At 37.8% G+C, this 19457-nt stretch overlaps 1 protein-coding gene and 1 long non-coding RNA gene across 2 annotated transcripts; one reads left to right on the forward strand and one right to left on the reverse strand.

Moving 5' to 3' along the window:
* Nucleotides 1-2837: 2837 nt before the first annotated feature.
* Nucleotides 2838-9800, reverse strand: LOC149115944 (uncharacterized). The gene is made up of 2 exons (XR_016206169.1): nucleotides 9732-9800; nucleotides 2838-6338 (listed from the first exon to the last, which is right to left on the reverse strand). It is a non-coding gene; the product is annotated as an uncharacterized LOC149115944 (long non-coding RNA).
* Nucleotides 5996-10397, forward strand: LOC110054261 (uncharacterized). The gene is made up of 2 exons (XM_020760627.2): nucleotides 5996-6350; nucleotides 8930-10397. The coding sequence occupies exons 1-2, from the start codon at nucleotides 5996-5998 to the stop codon at nucleotides 9352-9354; spliced, it is 780 nt and encodes a 259-aa protein (XP_020616286.2). The 3' UTR covers nucleotides 9355-10397.
* The last annotated feature ends 9060 nt before the right edge of the window (nucleotides 10398-19457 follow it).

Below are 19457 nucleotides of genomic sequence, written 5' to 3' on the forward strand. Positions count from 1 at the left end.
TAATTTCAGGGATTATAAATATCATATCTGTTCAGCTCACACGGGAACAGAAAATGTCAGTGATTCGCGAAATTTAGTGATCGTCTAAATCAAAGCCTCTATTTTTTATATGATAGTTTACGTTGAGCAATGATCTATTTTCTGGGAGGACTTATGAGAGCAGTTTGCTGCTTGAATGAAAATTTTCCCTTCCAGAACATGTTTTTCAAAAACAAGTTCTGTTGAAGGCAAATAGTGCGTAGCGTGGCATTTCCGGTTCTCGCGAGGAGGGGGTTAAATTCGGGCGGGGTTAGTCATGGAGCACAGCAATTTCTTGTAATCGTTATCCAACGAAACAGACAATTTTTCTTCCCAAAGACCCCAAAAAACTGTTAGAGGAAAAAAGACACTCCCCCAGATGTGCTGATATGTGGATTTTAGACAAAATAAAACGAGAAACGCCAAGTTTTCACTACGACCAGTTGTTTATGTCACGGTCGAATTCTCTGTAGAGAGTGTTTTCACAGAACAGCCGAAAGTCAAACGCAATATGATAATTTGGATTGCAGAGAAGTTATACGTGTTTTGAGCTAAATCCTGCCCTCTGTAGTACAACCATAGTTTCTTGCAGACCATTTGGATGTTCGTTTTCACCAGCTTAAACGAATCAGCCGATGAACAAAACCAAGAGAAAATGAAGTCCCTTGACAAAACGAAACATGTTCAAGCGACCAAAGGAGCCCACGCTTGTTTCGACGGTCTCCAGCAATGTCTAGCTTTAATTTAAAGCGAAACGTCTCGTCGTTACAAGGTAGCTTTATAAGTACATTTTATCATGTGTTCATCGTGAGAGAAACGATGAGCTACACACTGCAATGGAGGAGATCCACTCGGTATTCAATCGGCAGAGCTGGCACGTGGAAATGCAATTAATAGTGTGACGACGTTTCATGACTCCCTTCGCAAGCTTCTAAGAATCAGGCTACGAGGCATTCGCTGCCCATTGACTGCAATGTGAACAGTTTTATACCCACCTGCACATTCACTGTCCACAACTGAGACCTCGGCTTCTTCAACAATCACAACGACGCTGCCAAGCATCTCTGGCTGCCAGCTCTAGTACGAGCGTTTATAAAATTTACACACTTCCAGCTCCATTCTGCGCTTCATTTCCCCAATAGTAACAAAAAACGGACCGTTGTGAACGAGTCCACATCCGAAGCAGACATCCTTAATTCAGAGCTCTTCAACACAAGAAGCGCATTTTTCCTCTACCGATTCAAGAGAAGCATTTTGACAAATTTCGCTGCCACACGGCCTCTCAGTTGATAGAAATTTGCTCAGAAATTTTTGATCAGCATTGTAAAATCGTGTTACCAATAGACTCTAACAAAACGATGAACGCGACGTAGAGACAGAGCTCTGTCCTGCGACTTGCAGCTGATGTACGTCATTGAACACGTCGACAGAGTATTACGTCATCTTAGACAGCGGACATGTCAGCTTACCGAGTCACTTGATGATGTCATTAAAATTACCATGAGGAAGTAAAGATAGGATATTTAAATTTAGGTAGTTACATTAAACAAGGTCTGGTAAGCATGTTTGTCGAAAACAAGTTCAGTTAGGCGTAACAACGAATTTCCGGTCCTCGCACAAGGGGGGATAACATCGGGCGTAGTTATCATGAAAAATAACGTCAATTTTCGGTTTTATTTCAAAGCACATTTCGATACGTTTGTCGTCTACATTCCTCTAAACTTTCTGTCCTAACTATTCCTTATTTACAAAAATATGTCTAGGTAAAAAGTGTCTAATTTTTTGCGAATCGAAAGGCTTTTAATCTTAAAAAAATTTTTGCATGTTTTCGTTGTTGTGATTGAATGGCAGACTGACAAGTGTTCAGTCACGCGTCAGTTGTTCCGTACAGTTTAATTCCCAAGACAAAAGCGGTGAAGTGTTATGGATTTCCTCGGCTTAAAAACAACACTGCGTGCTCAGACTAATATATATAACGATAATTATTATTCAATCAACATCTTATCAAGCTAAATATGTTTTGAATCAAAGAGCAGCACCGTCTTTCCATCTCAGTGAGTGGTCCAACTAAGAGGGAGATCGGAGAATAAAACTGGAACTATATCACATGAGTACTCTGGGGTAGAGCCCGCTCTTATGCGCTGTTGGTTAAGGAGATTAACCGTATAGAAGGGTAGCAAGATAATTTTACTGTTATAAAGGCTTGTAGGAGTGTTGCGTGTTGTCATTTTCATAAGCGCGTATTTTGGAGAATAGCTATTTGTCAGTGCTTTTAGAATCTTGTATGAAGGACGCTACTCGAAAGCTAGCACTTTTGCTGCTTTATCCCACTGAAGCTCTCTAACTCCACAAAAACGAATGCTTAGTACTTAGCAATGGCTTTAGCGCCTTGAGCTGCTGTTTTCTCCTGGTATTTTTGATTTTCAAGAGAATATCAATCTCTTGTGATGTTAGATTGCAAGTATTCTAAGATTTTATCTACGGCTTATGCCGGTGCCACTTAGGCACGCAGACTGGATTATGCATGTATGTATTCTTAGACTTTTCACTGACCTTTTCTTCCTTTCTCTTCCACGTTTTCGGTCAAATCCTAGTGGGATAATTTAAAATTGGAGAAATAGGCAGATTTTCATCTTGAAGGCCAAAAACGAAGTGTTATAAAGCCAAAGAGAAGGACAGAGGATTCAGGAATCAACATCTTTCTGTCCAAAGTAAACAATAAAGTAGCTTTTCAGCTATGTATATCCCGCTTACAACTAGTCAAAAGATCACTGATTAGTAATCGATATTCATTTGAAGAGCATGCGTGGTTCCATAGATTTTTCTTTTTTGCGAAATCATTGACCTTTGGAACTTGCAAAATCTCAGTGTGGCGTGAGCAGAGGGAATAACTGGTATTACCAGTTTTACTGGATCCTTGAAACCTGATTATAGATGTCTCTCGGGGCAATTTACATGAATTTTATTTATTTACTCATGCAATTATACAGCAGTGTAAAGCGGAATCGTAAAGGGTGGATTACTTTTCCACATGAAAACTCGAACCGTACCAAACGGTGTTGGAACCCTCTTAGTTTTGTTCCTTTCATTGATCATATCAGCACTCACTCACACTTTTGGGTTAAGCAAGATTCAGCTGAGTGATGTAATTTTCTGTAACTGTCAAACTACATGGAAAGTGGAAATGTTGTTCTGTGAACACAGCGGGGGAGCATAGCTCAGTAAAAGAATTTACCCACGAGCTCACGAATACAGATCACGACTTATGAATTTACTCCTTCCTTTTACACCACAAGCTAAAATCTTAGCTTAATTTGCATAATCAATTTTGCGTTAAGCGCATTCGATCTGTCCAGTTTCATTTCAGGGTTTAGTTATCTTGAGAACTCTCTGTCAAACAATTCAATTTTTCTATTGCCTTTGTTTCTATATAAGATATGAAACAACTCCTTTGAGGCAAGTGTGATGGTACGGAATAAAAAGCTTGGGAGCTTGGGAGCTAACTCCAATAAAACGTGAATTGACAGCAATGTCACAAGTGTTAGTCTGTAGAATTTGCCAAGTTTTAATATTTCACCGTCCTTGATCATGTATAATCTCAACATTATCTTGGACTATCACTGCTTAAAAATCGACGATTTAGACCTCTTAGCTTGACTTAGCGGGAAACTTTCAAGTCCGGACGCACATGAAAGGATAAATCACCGGGTCTTTGTTCGAGCCCCGAAACGACATATTTGAATGTGTACTATGGATACAGCGTTCTGATGTAATCTCAGCATGCAGTTCATATGTGGTAACGCTTTTAATGTCGGTAAAACCAAATATATCTAGAGACAGGAACCTAAAAGAAGCAAAAAGAAAAAATCGTGCGCCAAAGAGGGCGATATTTTAAGTGATATTTTTCGAACAGTTTTAGTAGAGTTAAAATCCTCTCTTTGGGCGATCGATGTTACGGTTTACGCAGACCTGACATGACCGCGCTATTGTCGTGAAAAGCAAAAGTAGACTAAAACTTTAGATCAAAATGTCGAATTTTGAAAGTTCGTAATCAGCACCTGCCGTCAAATCTTTTCACAATGGCACCTCATGAACAAGTACAATGGAGAACGAACCGCACATCACATAAGATCGATTCAGTGCGTGGCAACATTTGACCCACACACTCTTTAAAAAATCTTAACAATGCTTTTGGCGGGGACTTGAATGAAAGTTTTAGCGATTTTTTCGATACCGAAATGAAATAGTCGAAATAGCCCAAGGTGAGCCATGAGGAATGAGGCTGCACTACAAAACACGAATTTGGTATGTGCAATGCAAGGTATGCTTTCAGTTTATTTTTAACTCCAACCAGGCTAAGACGGCCAAGGTTAAGGGTAGTGACTGAAAGATTTATACCAAGGCAGGATTCCTACTTGTCGTAAAGCATTGCTGAGTAGAAGTAAGCAAAGTTGTATGCATACAATACAAGCCAGGAATAAAGTGACTTCCTTCATAATCATTAGTTTCAACTGATTTTTTCGCGGCACATATTTCTTGTTGAGTCGTTTGAAGGGCAATCCTACCACGCAACCCGTTGCGCGCGCTAAATATAACATGGTGATGTTCTATTTTAAAAGAACCCTCTCATAGGTGGAATCCGAGCCAAGAGTATAAAAGACGCGCGAGGAATCGCTGCAGTGCATCAACGAAATAAAATACAACTTTGCATAGCAGACGTGTACCGCGTCTACTCTCAGAGAGCGCCATTGAAAATTGTTAGGTTTGATATGAGTCTTTGGATGAGTAGAAGCTCTTATTGTGTTTCTCAGCGGGACATTGCTTCTTATTGAAATTGAAATCTATTCAAATTTTATATTTACGGTTCAGTAAAGCTCCGTCTTCAACACAGTACTTGATATGATCTTGACAACACTGACTAAATTGTGGTAAAGTGACGTTAGTGGCAAAGAAAGACGCATTCTTTCTGGTTGAGTAGGTTAGTTTGTACACAAACATAACTGCGCTGGGTGGAAATCTGAACGCCAAGGATGTTTGTCAGCGGAATATAAAGCAATTTTAAAAAATAATAAAATAAATTAAAATGATTCATAAACTATCCTGGGTTGGAGTTTCCTACTAAAATATCGCTCGAGATGAAGGGGGCCGGTTTAATAATAATAAAAAAGAAAGCAAGTGAAAGAAATTTATAAATGTTTGCGATATTTTGAACTGGAAAGTGATGAATATAGAAGAGTACCTGCTGTATCTGGAGCAATAACTGACTTTGTTTTTTGCTATTCTTACAAAAGTGCAATGGAAAAATGGCTCCATAGTCACAGGAGGTCTTCCGTGTTCTCTTACAGTTTAGATAACGGAAAGATAATCACGACTGCCCAGATAATTCAAACAAAAAACGGTTACAAAATATCGCAAGCGTGGATTTCATTTCGATATGAAAAAAAAAGAAGACTTAATCGTTAAACCACAGAACTTAACTATGTTAGAACTGACATAACAGCTCAACTTGCCCGAGGCTAGAATTGAAATGTGTGGGAACGTTATGTCACTCCATCTGGAAGAAAAAAGAGACGATTCAACTGACTCCATTGTTCGTCCTCCGCTGATTAAGTTAATACGATTTAATTTTAATTACTGATGAAGCGTGTGTCGCATTGTATGCTCGGAAACCCCAGGGTGACATTTTCAAATTCACCAGACACTTCCTAGATAAGTAGAAAGCCTCGCTTCTAATTGAAACCCTGGGAGATTTCCACCTAGCTGGTCAGAGTGAACGACAGTACCGCTCTGCAGACGGTTTTCACGGTATGTCGGTTAAGTAATCTCGACGCTGATTCGATTAAACCATAATTTGACCACAGACATAACATTCCGCCCAGACCTATAAGTTACCCTCAAAACAGTCCATTTCAAAATTCATCAATTTCAAGCGAGTCCTGTGGCAGCAGTTGGAACGTTCCGCAAAAAATCCGACGACATGATGGACGAGTGGCGCCGTAGGATGCCAACTCCACACTTGGCGACGTCTATTCCGCATTACCACGCTCTTGATTTTGGAAGAACGATGCCTCTGCGGCATCCACCAACGACAGTGCACGCCAGACCTAACATCACCTCCTCGCCTCAAACCTTCCTGCCTTTCTCACATACGCTAGGTCATCGACTGCCAATCCCTGTGGCAAGCAGAGAGCTGTCGATCTCTTCATCCTCTTCCTCACTTTCCTCTACACAAATACAGGCTTCTACTAATGAAAGCGATGCAAGAGCTCAAAACGTGGAGAAGAAGCGATGGCAAACGGCGAATTATCGCTGGATGTTCACTAAAAGAAAAGGTAACAAACTCAACCTGCTATTGATCCAACTCAAACATTAAAGGAACATGCTTGCAACATTTAGATTTCTGATTATTTCTGTTACAACGTGTACAAACCCGTCAACAAACTGGTTCACCACCATATTTCGTCTTTACATTGCTACATATTAGTTTGTATTTTTAGCTTTAATCGAGTGCGATTTTTCGAGTGCTCATTAAACCCTTCGTAAATCATACGAGATAAAATCTAGATACCTTCAATTCACTCCCTCAGAGTTAAACCATCACTGAATAGTTCTGAATTCTTGTATCTCTGTAGCATTTTTTGTGTGTAGCATCATCGAAATGAAACTATGTTTTTTTTTAAGTTTGCATTTATCACCTGCTCGAGGATTGACAGTTTTTTCGCTAAGCATGAAGCACATCATTCTTCGAATCCACGCGCCATTGAACCTCAAATACCATGGACAAAAAAGAATGCATCTCTTTTGGAAACGCGTATATTAATCGATTGGTAAATATTGAACATGAACCATCTACTGACACAGGTATTGATAATATTTTCAACAAGCATAGCATTTTTAAAGCCGATCAATTTTACAAACTACCAGGTGACGACGAGGGATTTTAGTCTTTTATTGAGAACAAGGGTCAGGGAATGGAACACAAAGATTCCCTCAAGGAGGACCGGTTGTCTTGTGTATTATGCGTTCATTCGAAAGCTAAGACAAAATACAACCTATATATCAAAATAAGTAATGAACTCGATTTCACAGTTCATCTAGTTAATCATTCTGCGCTGGATCAATGCTTCGAGAGTCGGAGCAGAGCAAAGTTCACCACCGCCTCTTAAGGACACAAACACCCGAAAATTCACTCATACGCTGCGGAGAATAAATTGATTTACTTTGATTTAGTAAGCTTGTTGGTTTCACCTGCCCCGGTGTGGTTGTTTATTTACAGAAATACAGGAACTCCTTCCCGAATATTTCGATTAAAAGCTGTAAATTGGTAATTTATTTTTTGAAGAGTAAGACTGACACTTCTCAAATTCTTTATAATCATGATTGCCTTGGCTTCAATATAATGTCCTAATTGAACTCTTGAAAAGTCATGAGTTTTTCGTAAACTAGGCTCTAAAACAGACTCGCTAAATCGCGTTGTACTTGATATCTCTTGCACAGAACTGGGCAATCCTAGACAGAACATTTGGACCGGCCTTGTGTTTTCAAAGATCATCAGCCTCCGAAGGCTTCATTGAAATTTTGCTCTATATTCTAAGCAAACAACCTTATTTCTTGGCCGGCAAGAAACCTTACAAACCGTCGCCGGTAAAGCAGAAGAAAACTAGTGCTTTGATTTAAACTGCATTCATCAGTGTAGTTCCAATTGACCATAAGCTTTCAAAATTCTCATCAGTGTATCAGAAACCTGCCCTGACTGTTGCACCCAGATTGATCCATGTAATCGTAGCTATTCTTGCTCCGATAGCTAAATATAAACTGCCCAAAATAATGTGAACAGATTCTGCTAACTTTTAACATAAAGAAACTTAACAGTGTTCAGTAGCATTTATGCTTAAGGTGTGCTAGAAAGCTTTAAAGAATTCAACAGCGCTACATTGAACAAGACCATCTCTTCAAACACTGATTGGCAAACGCATCATTTCTAACCGCGGTGCAAGCATGCTTTAAACACAATGCACAACATATAATACGAACTTTGCAGCATTGAAACAGATTTTAAATTACTTCAATGCGATTATCGTAACACTAATACTTAATTTGTTTTATTCTTTGCGAGATTTCCTGTCGCAGAATCGAGCAGCGGCACAATGAAACCACGATCCTTCCATTAATCTTTCAGTGAAGCATTCAATTCAATACGTGTTTGTTGATGGCTCGGCGTAACCCCGAGTGTAGCTAACGGAAAATCAGTGACTCAAACCCATTTTTGCAGTGTTTTTATAGAGTGGTCTTCATAGACATAGAGAGAAGGCATTTCAGCCTCTAAAAGATTTAGGAACGCACCCATATTAAATAAACTAAGGTCGGCAATGTGCAGTGTAGGTGCTTCTCTTTCTTCTTAATCTCGCCACAAATTAACAAGTGGGATCTATGCTTTGTCTTTCAAACAACTTTTATCGTTTTCTCAAACGAAGTAGAAAAAGGTTATCTCGTCTCCCATCAACCACATCCGAAACAGTTTACATTCATCTTTAAACATTGTGACCCCGCTGAATATTAAAAACACTGTCTAGCTTCGCCATACGTTCTTACCCCTTCCTACGATAATTAAAGCAAACAGTAAATATATAATAAGTAAGGACGAGGGAAGACGTTACTGTTTTGAACCGATCTACATTCAAGGCTATATCCCTTAACTATATTCAAAGGACAAGTATAGATTGAAGTGTTATGGAGACGAAAACCTCTAACAGAAGCAAACTGGTTGTGGTTTGGTTTGATGCATCGATGATTTCAAAAAGACACCTTTCGGAAACCTGAAGGCATGATTTGAAATCAGTTATTAGTGTATCAAAGATAGCAGTTCTTTTTGTTTTAACGGTTTTCGTCTTCTTTTCGTGTCTTCTTACAGCAGGAGCTGCTAAGGTCACAGAAAAGGAGGAAACAAGTCCCGAGATAAAAAGCCAAACTGCAATGAGTCAGAAGAAGAGATTCACCTTCACTCAACGACAACTCGTCGAACTGGAGAAGGAGTTCCACTTTAGCAAATACTTGACACGGACACGACGCATTGAAATAGCATCTAATTTGGCGCTTACTGAAACACAGATTAAAATATGGTTTCAAAATCGACGAATGAAATGGAAAAGAGAACTAAAAGAATCAATTCGAAAACAAGGGGTGAATGAATCGTCTACAGTGCCCTTCAACCATGGGTTTCATAATGGCTACCAGCGATCTCTTCGAGAAAGCGCCCCATCTTATCAGAGGCAAAATCCAGAACTTTATGTTCAACATACCGCACCTCAATATTTTCCCAATTATCTATCGCTTTAATGTACAAACAGCGCAAGAAAACCTAATTTATATAGCACGAAAGACATATTAATTTAACAAAAGTATACTCTAAAGCAAGAATATGGACAAAAATATTTCTATCTCCGCAGAAGAGGTATTTAACTGAAGTAGACTATTGTAGCAAGCTACAACCAACTCAAGGGCTCTCCAAGTGACAAAAGCTAGAGCCTAAAAAAAACTGTCTGATTAATTGGATTTCATTTCAGGATGAAGTGAACATCTGATAACATCTTATCTAAATAACATATACACACAAAGAAGGAAACAAAACCGAAAGCCAAAGAGAGGAAATAGTGATTAACCGAACGCCTCACACAAAAAGTGCGTCCGTAACAATGTTCAAAGGAGATTTATACCTTTGTTTGAGTTGAGGCCCTGGCTTTCCGCTCGCTCCAAAGAAAGCATTTTCGTGTCCTTATGGCGAAGCAAGAGGCCACACACGGCTCCAGAATTCAACCAAATGGAACGCGGCGGTAAATTTTAACACGCCTATAAAAAAATTGGGGCAGGCGAGGCAGTGTGCAATGCAAAGTTGTTTATTAGAATATTCCATCATTCCTTTTCATTTTGGCTGTCAGTCTGTCGTTGCTTGCAGTTAATCTGGCTGTTTCGTCGATGTGGTCTTTGATCTGAGGGAAGCGCTCCGATTAGTCAATGTCGCTAGGTATTATGTGAGGAACAAAAGAGAGGCAACCCCGTGGACAGGAGGCATGCGCCCGTCATTTAAGATCGACTGAGTCAAACAATATTACAAGGAAACTTCACCGCGCAGGTGTCCAAATACTGCACGGAACACGGGAAGAGCATCTAAGAACAAACGTTCTTTGTGAAGATCACGCCTCTTGTTTACATTCCTGTTGCTATTTTCACGACATTTCTCGACAATCCAATAATTTTGTTTTTAATATGCCTACCAGAAAAAAAAAAACTTATATTGTAAGGATGCGCCAATAAATATCAAGTCTAATATTAGCTGTGTGTAAATCGTAAATCAAAAGAAATAAAATGAGATCCAGCTTAAATAGTCTTTTGTGACTCTTTGTTATTCGCCGAACTTTTCTGTCACAAACGATGACGTCACTTGCTGACGGTGGAATGAAAATAAATATTTTCATACACTAATAACTTTTAGCCAAAATGTTTCGTCTTGCAACTTTCTCTACGATTAAAACTTCAAAATTAAGAAAAGCAAATAAAGGAAAACAGATCCCTAAAAAGTTGACTCGAGTACAATGCATGTGTAAGTCAACGATTCAAAACTCTTCTCATTTTCGTTGGGCGCGACATTTTGAGAGCAAAGTATAACCAAAAGGTGTGAATAGAAGCTTCTTGACCTGCGGTGTAAGTTAAAAGAATTGATTGATCTGACAATTCAATTAAAATAAATCCAGTTAGATTTTATCGCGTACTTCAAATAAGTGAGTGACGCTAAGCGTGTGCAAGTTGTTAATAAAAACGTTTTGGCGGTGTAGAGTTGCAGGTGGAAATGCTATAGATAAAATCATATAAAGCCTATGAGACTTGAGACAAAACCAAATAGTCGTACACGAAGCTCTTATCGGGAGACGCCATTAAAAAGACGCTGTATGTATGGACCAGCATACCAGAGAACATTCCAGGGACATTTTCAAATATATATAGAGTGGCAAATTTCAGGTTAATTCTGCAGTACACATTACTTAAGAAAACGTGAGAAGAATGTTTAATTTTTATGAAACTCTTGAGAGTAACAGCTGTCTCCTTTGAATTCCCACCAAAAAAAGTATTAAGTGCTTGCATGGTTAAATAATCTTGTGGTTTAACGTCGCCTATGTCTTTTGTTGTTGATTTATGAACCGTTAGAGGCGATACCACAAAACTTGCATATGTCGGCACGCGATTTGTTCCAATCACACATGTTTTAAAATACTGCTTTTTTGGAAGACACTATTAGTCGAGTCATGCACAAACTTAGCCATGCGACGCTCAGAAATGCCAATAACTCAAAGTTATAACTCTTGGCCTATCTTTTTCTAGTTTGCTGACTAATTGGGCATAAACCGTCTCTAAGCTGTCCTCTGCACCGTGCGAATAAACGTTTACGCGACTCAGCTCGCCGGACACGCTAAATGTTCATTTGAGGGGCGAAACACTAGTACTATTTTGTAAACAGTCACTCTTTACTTTGCAATTATGAGTTTCCGGTTCTGATTAACAGAACAACACGCCACAAAAGATATGTGTTTTGTGAGAAACGGTGGCATAATAGATGTCCTCGAGGAAAATTTGCTTATCAAACTCATCCATCATGAATCTATCAACTCGGGATGACTACGATATTCATAACGCTGGAGGGCTTAAATAATAAATCGGCAGCCTCTTATGCATACCAATTGTTCTCCAAAATCGGCACTTCATTGAAAATTGAGATTTCAAAGTTCAGTTGGATTCGTGTAATAGCTTTTCGATGAGAATACTCTTACTTAATTTCAGTAAATCCTAGTTATTTTTAATTATTCAACAGTTCAATGGCTCTCTTAAGTGTTAGCCTTGGCAGTTACGTTCATTCAAAGCCTTTCCCACCAGGGGGTCAGTTATTCTGCTAATAAAATACTTTCTGAATGCGTCCACCTCTTTCCTCTACGGAAAAGTAAGAGACTTGGAAAAACGTCTTCTACTGAACACAGAGGTGAACTTTTTATTTACACTCATTAAGCGAACAAACTGTACTTTGAATTTTGTTAATTTGTTTTTAGTTTGTCAAAGTTGTACCGGTTACGCCGCAGGGGTCGGCAACTTAATTCAACTCTTAATCAAATACTCTTTAAAGCAATCCGCCAAATTAAGTAGATAAACATTGAAGTAGCAAACAATATTTCGTCCCAAAAATAAAAATTATATATGTTTTTATAACAAATGATTTGATGTTTGTTGATTCTGATCGGCACCAGTCAAAAGAAAGTTCACTAACAGGGTTGACACAAGTTATGAATGGATGTCTTTGCATAGTTATCTTTTGATATCTGGCGTTGTGCGTGACACTGAAGTACTGCAATTGCTGATCCAGTAGGCTACCTTACTTACATAAACGAGCAAATCTAGCTGAGAGCAAAAATTCAGAGCAAACTATTTCAGATTGCTTTTGTACATAGAAACGCATGCCAACACTTTAATCTTCTAAGGTCTCCAACTTGCTTCTTTTGGAACAGAGACTGGGAGGGGTGGATAATATCTCCCAGTGAAATGATGTCTCCCAGGGAAAAGCCCAAGTGACATTTCAGTCTGCATACCTATGGGAATGATTAAGGTGATTTCCGCAGAACATTCGAGCAAAAACGGCAAAAGTAAAGCTACCAAAAAACGTCGTAGCATGGTAATATTTTAAATAAAGGCAAGAAGAACTCAGTTACCGAGATTTAAGCTCTCAAGCTGACCCCCCCCCCCCCCCCCCCCCAGGGAAAATTTAACTAGAAGTTATCCATATTTCAATTAAAACGGACGTTTCACGTTAGTTGAAAACACAATAGCACACGTATTAAGCATTCTTACGATGTTTGACATTAACTTTCTCGAGAACTGATGCTTGGGGATTTAATCGCGGGGTCACCTAAAGAAATGATATACGGTGGGATGTTTTAAATAGTATTCAAAAAGTTATCGTGCTGTGAGTAGATTTTAGGGAATAATTTTTGCACTTATTGCTCGAACTTTGAGCGGAATCCATCTTACATTCTTTAAAAACACAGATATAGGCAGACATACTTTTATTTTATTCTAATCATGATTATTTTAGTATTGTTATTTTAATTATTTTGGTATGAAGTATTCATTTTTAACATTTTAATACTGTATGCTCATTCTTTTTGAGTGTCCCCAGTTGGTCCGCTGGGACTAAATACTTCGACACTTAAATAAAGGATGTTATATTTTTATTTAAGCTTGGAAATACATACACTTCAACAGCTAGTTCGTAGAGATATTCCGATGTTCTGTTGTAGGTAACAGCGAAAGAAATAAAACCAACGACCAAATTAATAACTTAAAGTAATATTTATTACAATTACGTGTTGACAACAAAATTTACATTAAGAATTAAAAGTTGCAAGTCGCTGGCTCAATGTCCTTAGCAATGCGACACCGCCAAGCTTTGGGTGAAAACCTTTTTAATAGACCCAATACAGTTGGGAAGACAAAAGTATCTGCGAGAAAGTTTCATTTGTCCATACAAAATATTTCGATTTCTCTTTAACGTGTAAAGAATGTAAACCCCAGTTTTAAATGTCTATGTAAACAGCGAGCTAGTGAAGTCATAGAAAAAGCCGCGACAAATCGAAGAAAATGAAATAATTACTAGTAAGCGTAAGAATTCCAAGGGAACACAAATCGTTACAAATGTAGATGTACGTAAAACAGCATTTGTAAACCGGCTGCAGAAGTTTTGTAAGGGGGGAGGCGAGGGTGTGGTGGATAAAGCAAACCAGGTGGAAATGAGCACGAACAGCAAGAAAATACAAATAAAAGCTGCTCCTGCGGTAAGAAAAATACGAGATTCTTAATTTATCTACGACCTGATTTTCACCACATAATGATTGTAGATTTCAAAAATATACTTAACTGTGCATTATGGAACTGTGTGTCATTATGGAATAGTTTAGAAAGAAATCTTAGGCTAAGCGAATCTCTGAATATTTTTAAACGAAGATTACGAGGTAAACTCTTACGTGAATTTTTATTTTGATAATACAATATTGTGACATAATTCTACCCTATTTCATATCATTTTTATAATTCAATGGTACTTTGATTTATTTCATTGTAATTTTAAAGTAACTTATTTAGTAGTACTGTATTAGTACTGAAAAGCCCCCATGGGGAGTGCTAACAAAATTTGTATTGTATTGTAACTGTTGCTATCAATCTTTATTTTTCTCAGCTGTCGGACGAAAATTAATTCTAGTCGTTTTATATCTTAATGAGAATAGTTTAATGTCACAGGTCAGGAGGAGAAAACTGTAGTTAACAGCTGTCAGAGAGAAATACTTACAAGCAAAGAGCTAAGGAAGCTGTCAATACATGAAGTCATTTCTTTCTTGACGTGAATAAAAAGGAAACTTGAAAAATGTATTTAAAAATTTTTCAAGTCCCGCTAAGAGCACAAACAAGAGGAACTTTTGTTTTGTCTTTGTGTTTTGTTCTTTTTCTAAATATCTTTATTTTTGCATTCAGATTGCTTCCACAGTTAGATAAACTTATTTTGAAGGCAGAGAAGCCAAATTACTCGCCTGAAGGTTGGTATGTGATTAGTATGGCTTAAACGGAAGAGAAAGTTGTTGAAAAATAAGCAAAAATACTTCTGGACGGACACTATAGGTGCTAAGGTTATCTAATCTGCATTGAGTTCTGTAAAACTGAATTACTTAAAGGGAAAGTTTTCAAAGGTTCGGCTAGTTGGTGTCTTGGTGAAATGTTTCCATAGGAAAGTAATTTATTTTCAAAGTAAAGATACGGCGGCGACGACGTCAGGCTCTGTGCCAACTGTCAATTTCAGATGTAGGTCCGTAACGCATACATGCGATTAAACCACACTGTTACTACTGTCTGGTAATATAGTTCAAAAATTCAAAACAAAACTAGTTCGTATCACCTTGTAACAAATTCTAATCTTAAGTAGCAGTTGAAAAAAAACAACTGAATTATTGGTCTAAGAATGTATGAATAACCCACTTTAATTATATCAGAATATAAGCCACATCAGCTTTAGTTGGCTTTCATGGTCGAATTGGAATTTGGAGATGTTGGTTTTTGCGGAGGGAAGAAAACCGGAGAACATAGAGGAAAACCCTCGAAGCAAGGCGAGAACCAACACCAAACTCAACCCACATATGGGGAGCAAGCGCTCGCACCACTGTGCCATTCCCCTTTAAACTCTAACACCTAGACCCACCTGTATTATAGCTAGGTGGACGTAGACGTCAAAATGAAAGGTTTATTTGGACTAGACGTTGTTAGTAGAACTCAAAACACTTATTTCCCTTCCTTTCCTCTTCCCATCCTTGAGGACGTTCTGAAACAAGTAATTCATTACCTGTCCGCAGTAGATGTTTGAAGAAAATCTATCGAGTTTAGCATAGACATAACGAGGTCATACAAGACATGCTTATTTAATACTTCGATTTTCAACGTTTAGAAAGCATGTCATTAAAATACCCTGGCTTTGCAGACTTTCCCTTATCTGCCAATTAAGGCCACAAATCAAATTTTCCTGATAACTTATCTCCACTGCACGTGTCATGTTGCCACTGCTAACAAACAAATGTCTAGAGTTTGGAATCAGTTTATCGATCGTCACTACATCATGTGCCTGATCCTTTTGATATCGTGTGTGTGTTTTTCTCATCTATCCGCCACGATCAAGTGACACTTGGCTTGTGGTAGTCAGTTCGGATAGATATGAACTGCTAACTTTAATACTGATAAATAGATGACCCCAGTTGTGGACGAATCACCAAAAGTTATTCGGCTACAGGGTACATTAAATTTATTACATTTTAAGCAAAAGAACGTTTGATTTGTGACCCTGGTAAACATGCGCAGGTTTATAAGTCATCTGTTTCCAAACTAAAGCTACATGAATGCCATCATACAGTATCGTGATATTATCATATACCACACGAAATAACTTCAAACCGAATACATTTTTAACTGTTTGGTCGCTACCCACACACGAACTTACTCAAATTTGAGCGTTCCGTTTTCTAAATGCTTGCAACGCGAGGAGAATCACTGAATTTAAAAGTTCTTTACAGCAGGGTTAATAGCTAGGATTTTAAGCAAACATCAACTTGGAGGCTAAATTCCCAGGACTCTGAAGTTTCTGTCCAAAACAAAGATTAGTTCAAATACATTTATGTTAAGGGTATTTTTACTGTAACTTTAATCTTGTAAGTAATCAACACAGGAGAGCTATGGACCTACCATTGGCTGATAACAGGTTTTGGAACTAAAGCTTTCGCAGTTGATGTTCAGGAAAAGCTGTTGTTCTAGTCAAAAAACAACAACTACTTAAAGAAAGATCGATATCGACGAAAAGAGAAAAAGCAGAAAATATGATATGACTCCTATTATAACTAAATTAATTGTCAAGAACTTGAATTTCGCTCGTGCCTGAATAGTACTACAGAACAAGGGGCTACAGGGTATTTCTAACGAAATATTTCGCCAATAAGGATTGAATTCTGTGGTTTAGTTTGAAACAGCGTCTGCAAACCAAGGAGACATATGACAGTTATCTTATTCATCCTTATCCAATACGGAAACGTCTCAAATTTTTCTTAAGCTTATTATTGAGTTTCTGCAGATCTTTCTTGAGATAGCGTGTTAGTTCAGCTTGTAATTGCCACGCTAATGAGGTTAAATTATCTAGTGGTCCCTAATTATGCTATATTGACTGGACAGCGACCGTTAGGATAAAGCGCAGAGAAGCTAAAATGCTGATTCGTGATGAAACATCTGCTGACATTTTCAAGTAATGCTGGTGTGCTAGCCGGACGAGAAGGTACTTATGTAACGGTTTCGCCAAAACTGTGCAGATTGTTTTAATCTGACCAGGCTTGTTTTTTATTGCAAGGCCTCACCCTGAATTGTCCTGTGTTTTAATAATCTCAGTAAGTTTTTGGTTTATTGAACTTAAGTCTCAACGTCGGGGACGCAGCTCTTTCAACTAAGCCACTTAGATATGCTTCAGTTGTCTTTTTCTCAACGCCTATAATCCAGAGATAAAACTCGACTCAGTTCATGTTATTCCAACTTTTAACCCCAATGAGCAGAAATTTAATTTCATGTGATATTGTTTATTAGCTGTACAAAATAGTTCTAGCTTTTCAGTCTGTCTTTGAAACCCTACAGTGTAAGTATTGAGCAGTATTTTCATGTGGTACTGTTCATTATGCTGTACAAGGTGGTTTTAGCTTTTGAGTCTGTGGATGGAACCTTAGTGTGTGACCATTCAAAAGAAAGAAAGCTATTGAGTAGTACTTTCATGTGGTACTGCTCATTATGCTGTACAAGGCGGTTTTAACCTTTTTCTACCTTTTGAGTCTGTGGATGAAACCCTAGTGTGTGACTATTCAATGAAAGCTATTGAGCAGTACTTTCATGTGGTATTGTGTATAATGCTGTGCAAGTTGGTTCCTGCTTTTACGTTCATGTATGAAATCCTGGTGAGTGAACATTGAAATGAAAGCTTACACTTATTTCATGTGGTACCGCATGTGTTGTGCAACTTGAATCTAACTCTCAGGTCTCTGGAGCAAACCTAGTGTGTAACCGTTCAAATAAAAGCCGTTGTACTAAATGGATTCTAACATGTTTCTAAGTCGCAAGTTGAAAGTCGCAGAGAAATTCTTTAATGTGGTACTGCTGCTTGCTTATCAGTAGCTTTTTAAATGAAGTTATGGATTTCAGTTCTTCAATTTGAACGTAAGCTCTCTTTGAATGGTAAAAGTCGAAACATAATTTTGAGTCAGTTTTTTGTCACAGCTCTTGACAGGCATGTTTGCCCCCAGCATCTAGTACATGTATCTAGTTGTAACTTGACGCTGCAGAATTTCCTCTGCAAACTTTCAAAACTTCTTTACAGGCAAAGAACGAGTGTTTTTTTTAAGAGAATAATTTTCCTTCTAAACTGATTAACATCTGATCATCCGTTCTGTAAGCATTTCTTTGTTTTATTTAAAAAGGGTAGCCAAGGTGAAAGGCGAGTATCGTGCCACAACAAGCGAAATGCGAGAGTTTTTCGACAATGCCGATAATTGTAAGAGTCAATCGCAAAAATAACCTTACCGCCGCTTTTTGACATTTGGCTCATTTAACAAGCGTTCCTTACGTTAGAAAACATACTTGAAACACCAGTTTAGAAGCGTTAAGTTAAGAACTGACAAATGGACCGTTGAAAACACCTCAAACTGTTGTACAAGGGATAGCATGGCTTAAACTTTATATGAATGTACACATATAACTCATGAACAAATATCTATAATACAAAAATGATAATATTCTGTCGCATTGTCTCTTTTCATCTTGTTTTATTCAATGTAAGAAGTCCCAGACCGTCCAAAGTTCAAAAGAGTTCTCTTAACTTAATATCTAATGCAAAAAAACATTAGAACAGTCTTTCTTTTTCATGGTGTCCATTGTAGTAACATGCTTCTTATCGGACTCTTCATCAGATATCTTATCCACAGAATTGGAATTTTAATATATCTTGGTATATCTGAACTTCACATCAAACTAAAACATTCCATTTTTTTTGAAATATCGCACAAACAAGAGATGAAAAGCATGAAACAAAGCGAAAAGTATTGTTAAATTCGCTGAAGACAAATTCTAATGAATTTATTGAACATAAAGTTCTATGTTACCGCTTTTAAAAATACAATTACAGTTTTTACGAATAACCGATTCTAAGCTCAAAGCATGGAATAAATTATTCACACAGAGTCCATTGTTTGTAGCAAAACAGGGAAACTATAAAGAAGAGAAAAGTGCTACTTACGACTTTTACACAGTGAAAGCACAGTAAAACAAAGCCAGTTAATAAAAGCCAGCGAAAGTAATTTAATTACCCTAACAGAACTGTCTAGATTAACATGTGCACCAGAAACAAACAGCTCCCATTGCCCTTTGTTTGCTTTCAACTAAGAAGGAATTAAAATAAATTCAAGTTTAATAACTCTTAACCGCACTTCTATTCGATAATACAACACGATTCACAGTTCCTTAACAATGTAGACCATGTGTGGTGGATTGTCTCTGCGGGAAAAACAGTTCTCATTTCGCTTCAGACAACACAAGTCGTCGAATCTTTTTATCGACGAGTAATTACATTAAAGAACCCGAGTTTAACTGAAAAACAAGTCAGCTTTCTTAAAAAGTTGTCATCCTATAGTTTTGAGAGAAAAATGGCTGATTAATTGTGCAGTTACAAGTGTAATAAAGTGCTTTTTTCATTAGAAAATAAAAACGTCGTGATGTTTTAAATTATGGCCAATTACCGGAAAGTGTCCCTATGAAAATAAACAAGAGTTTTTTCATCTGCTCAGTTA

Source organism: Orbicella faveolata, unplaced genomic scaffold (genome assembly GCF_042242905.1).
Source record: "Orbicella faveolata isolate gen_17 unplaced genomic scaffold, um_ofav_v1 contig_13, whole genome shotgun sequence".
In the NCBI taxonomy this organism is placed as follows: domain Eukaryota; kingdom Metazoa; phylum Cnidaria; class Anthozoa; order Scleractinia; family Merulinidae; genus Orbicella; species Orbicella faveolata.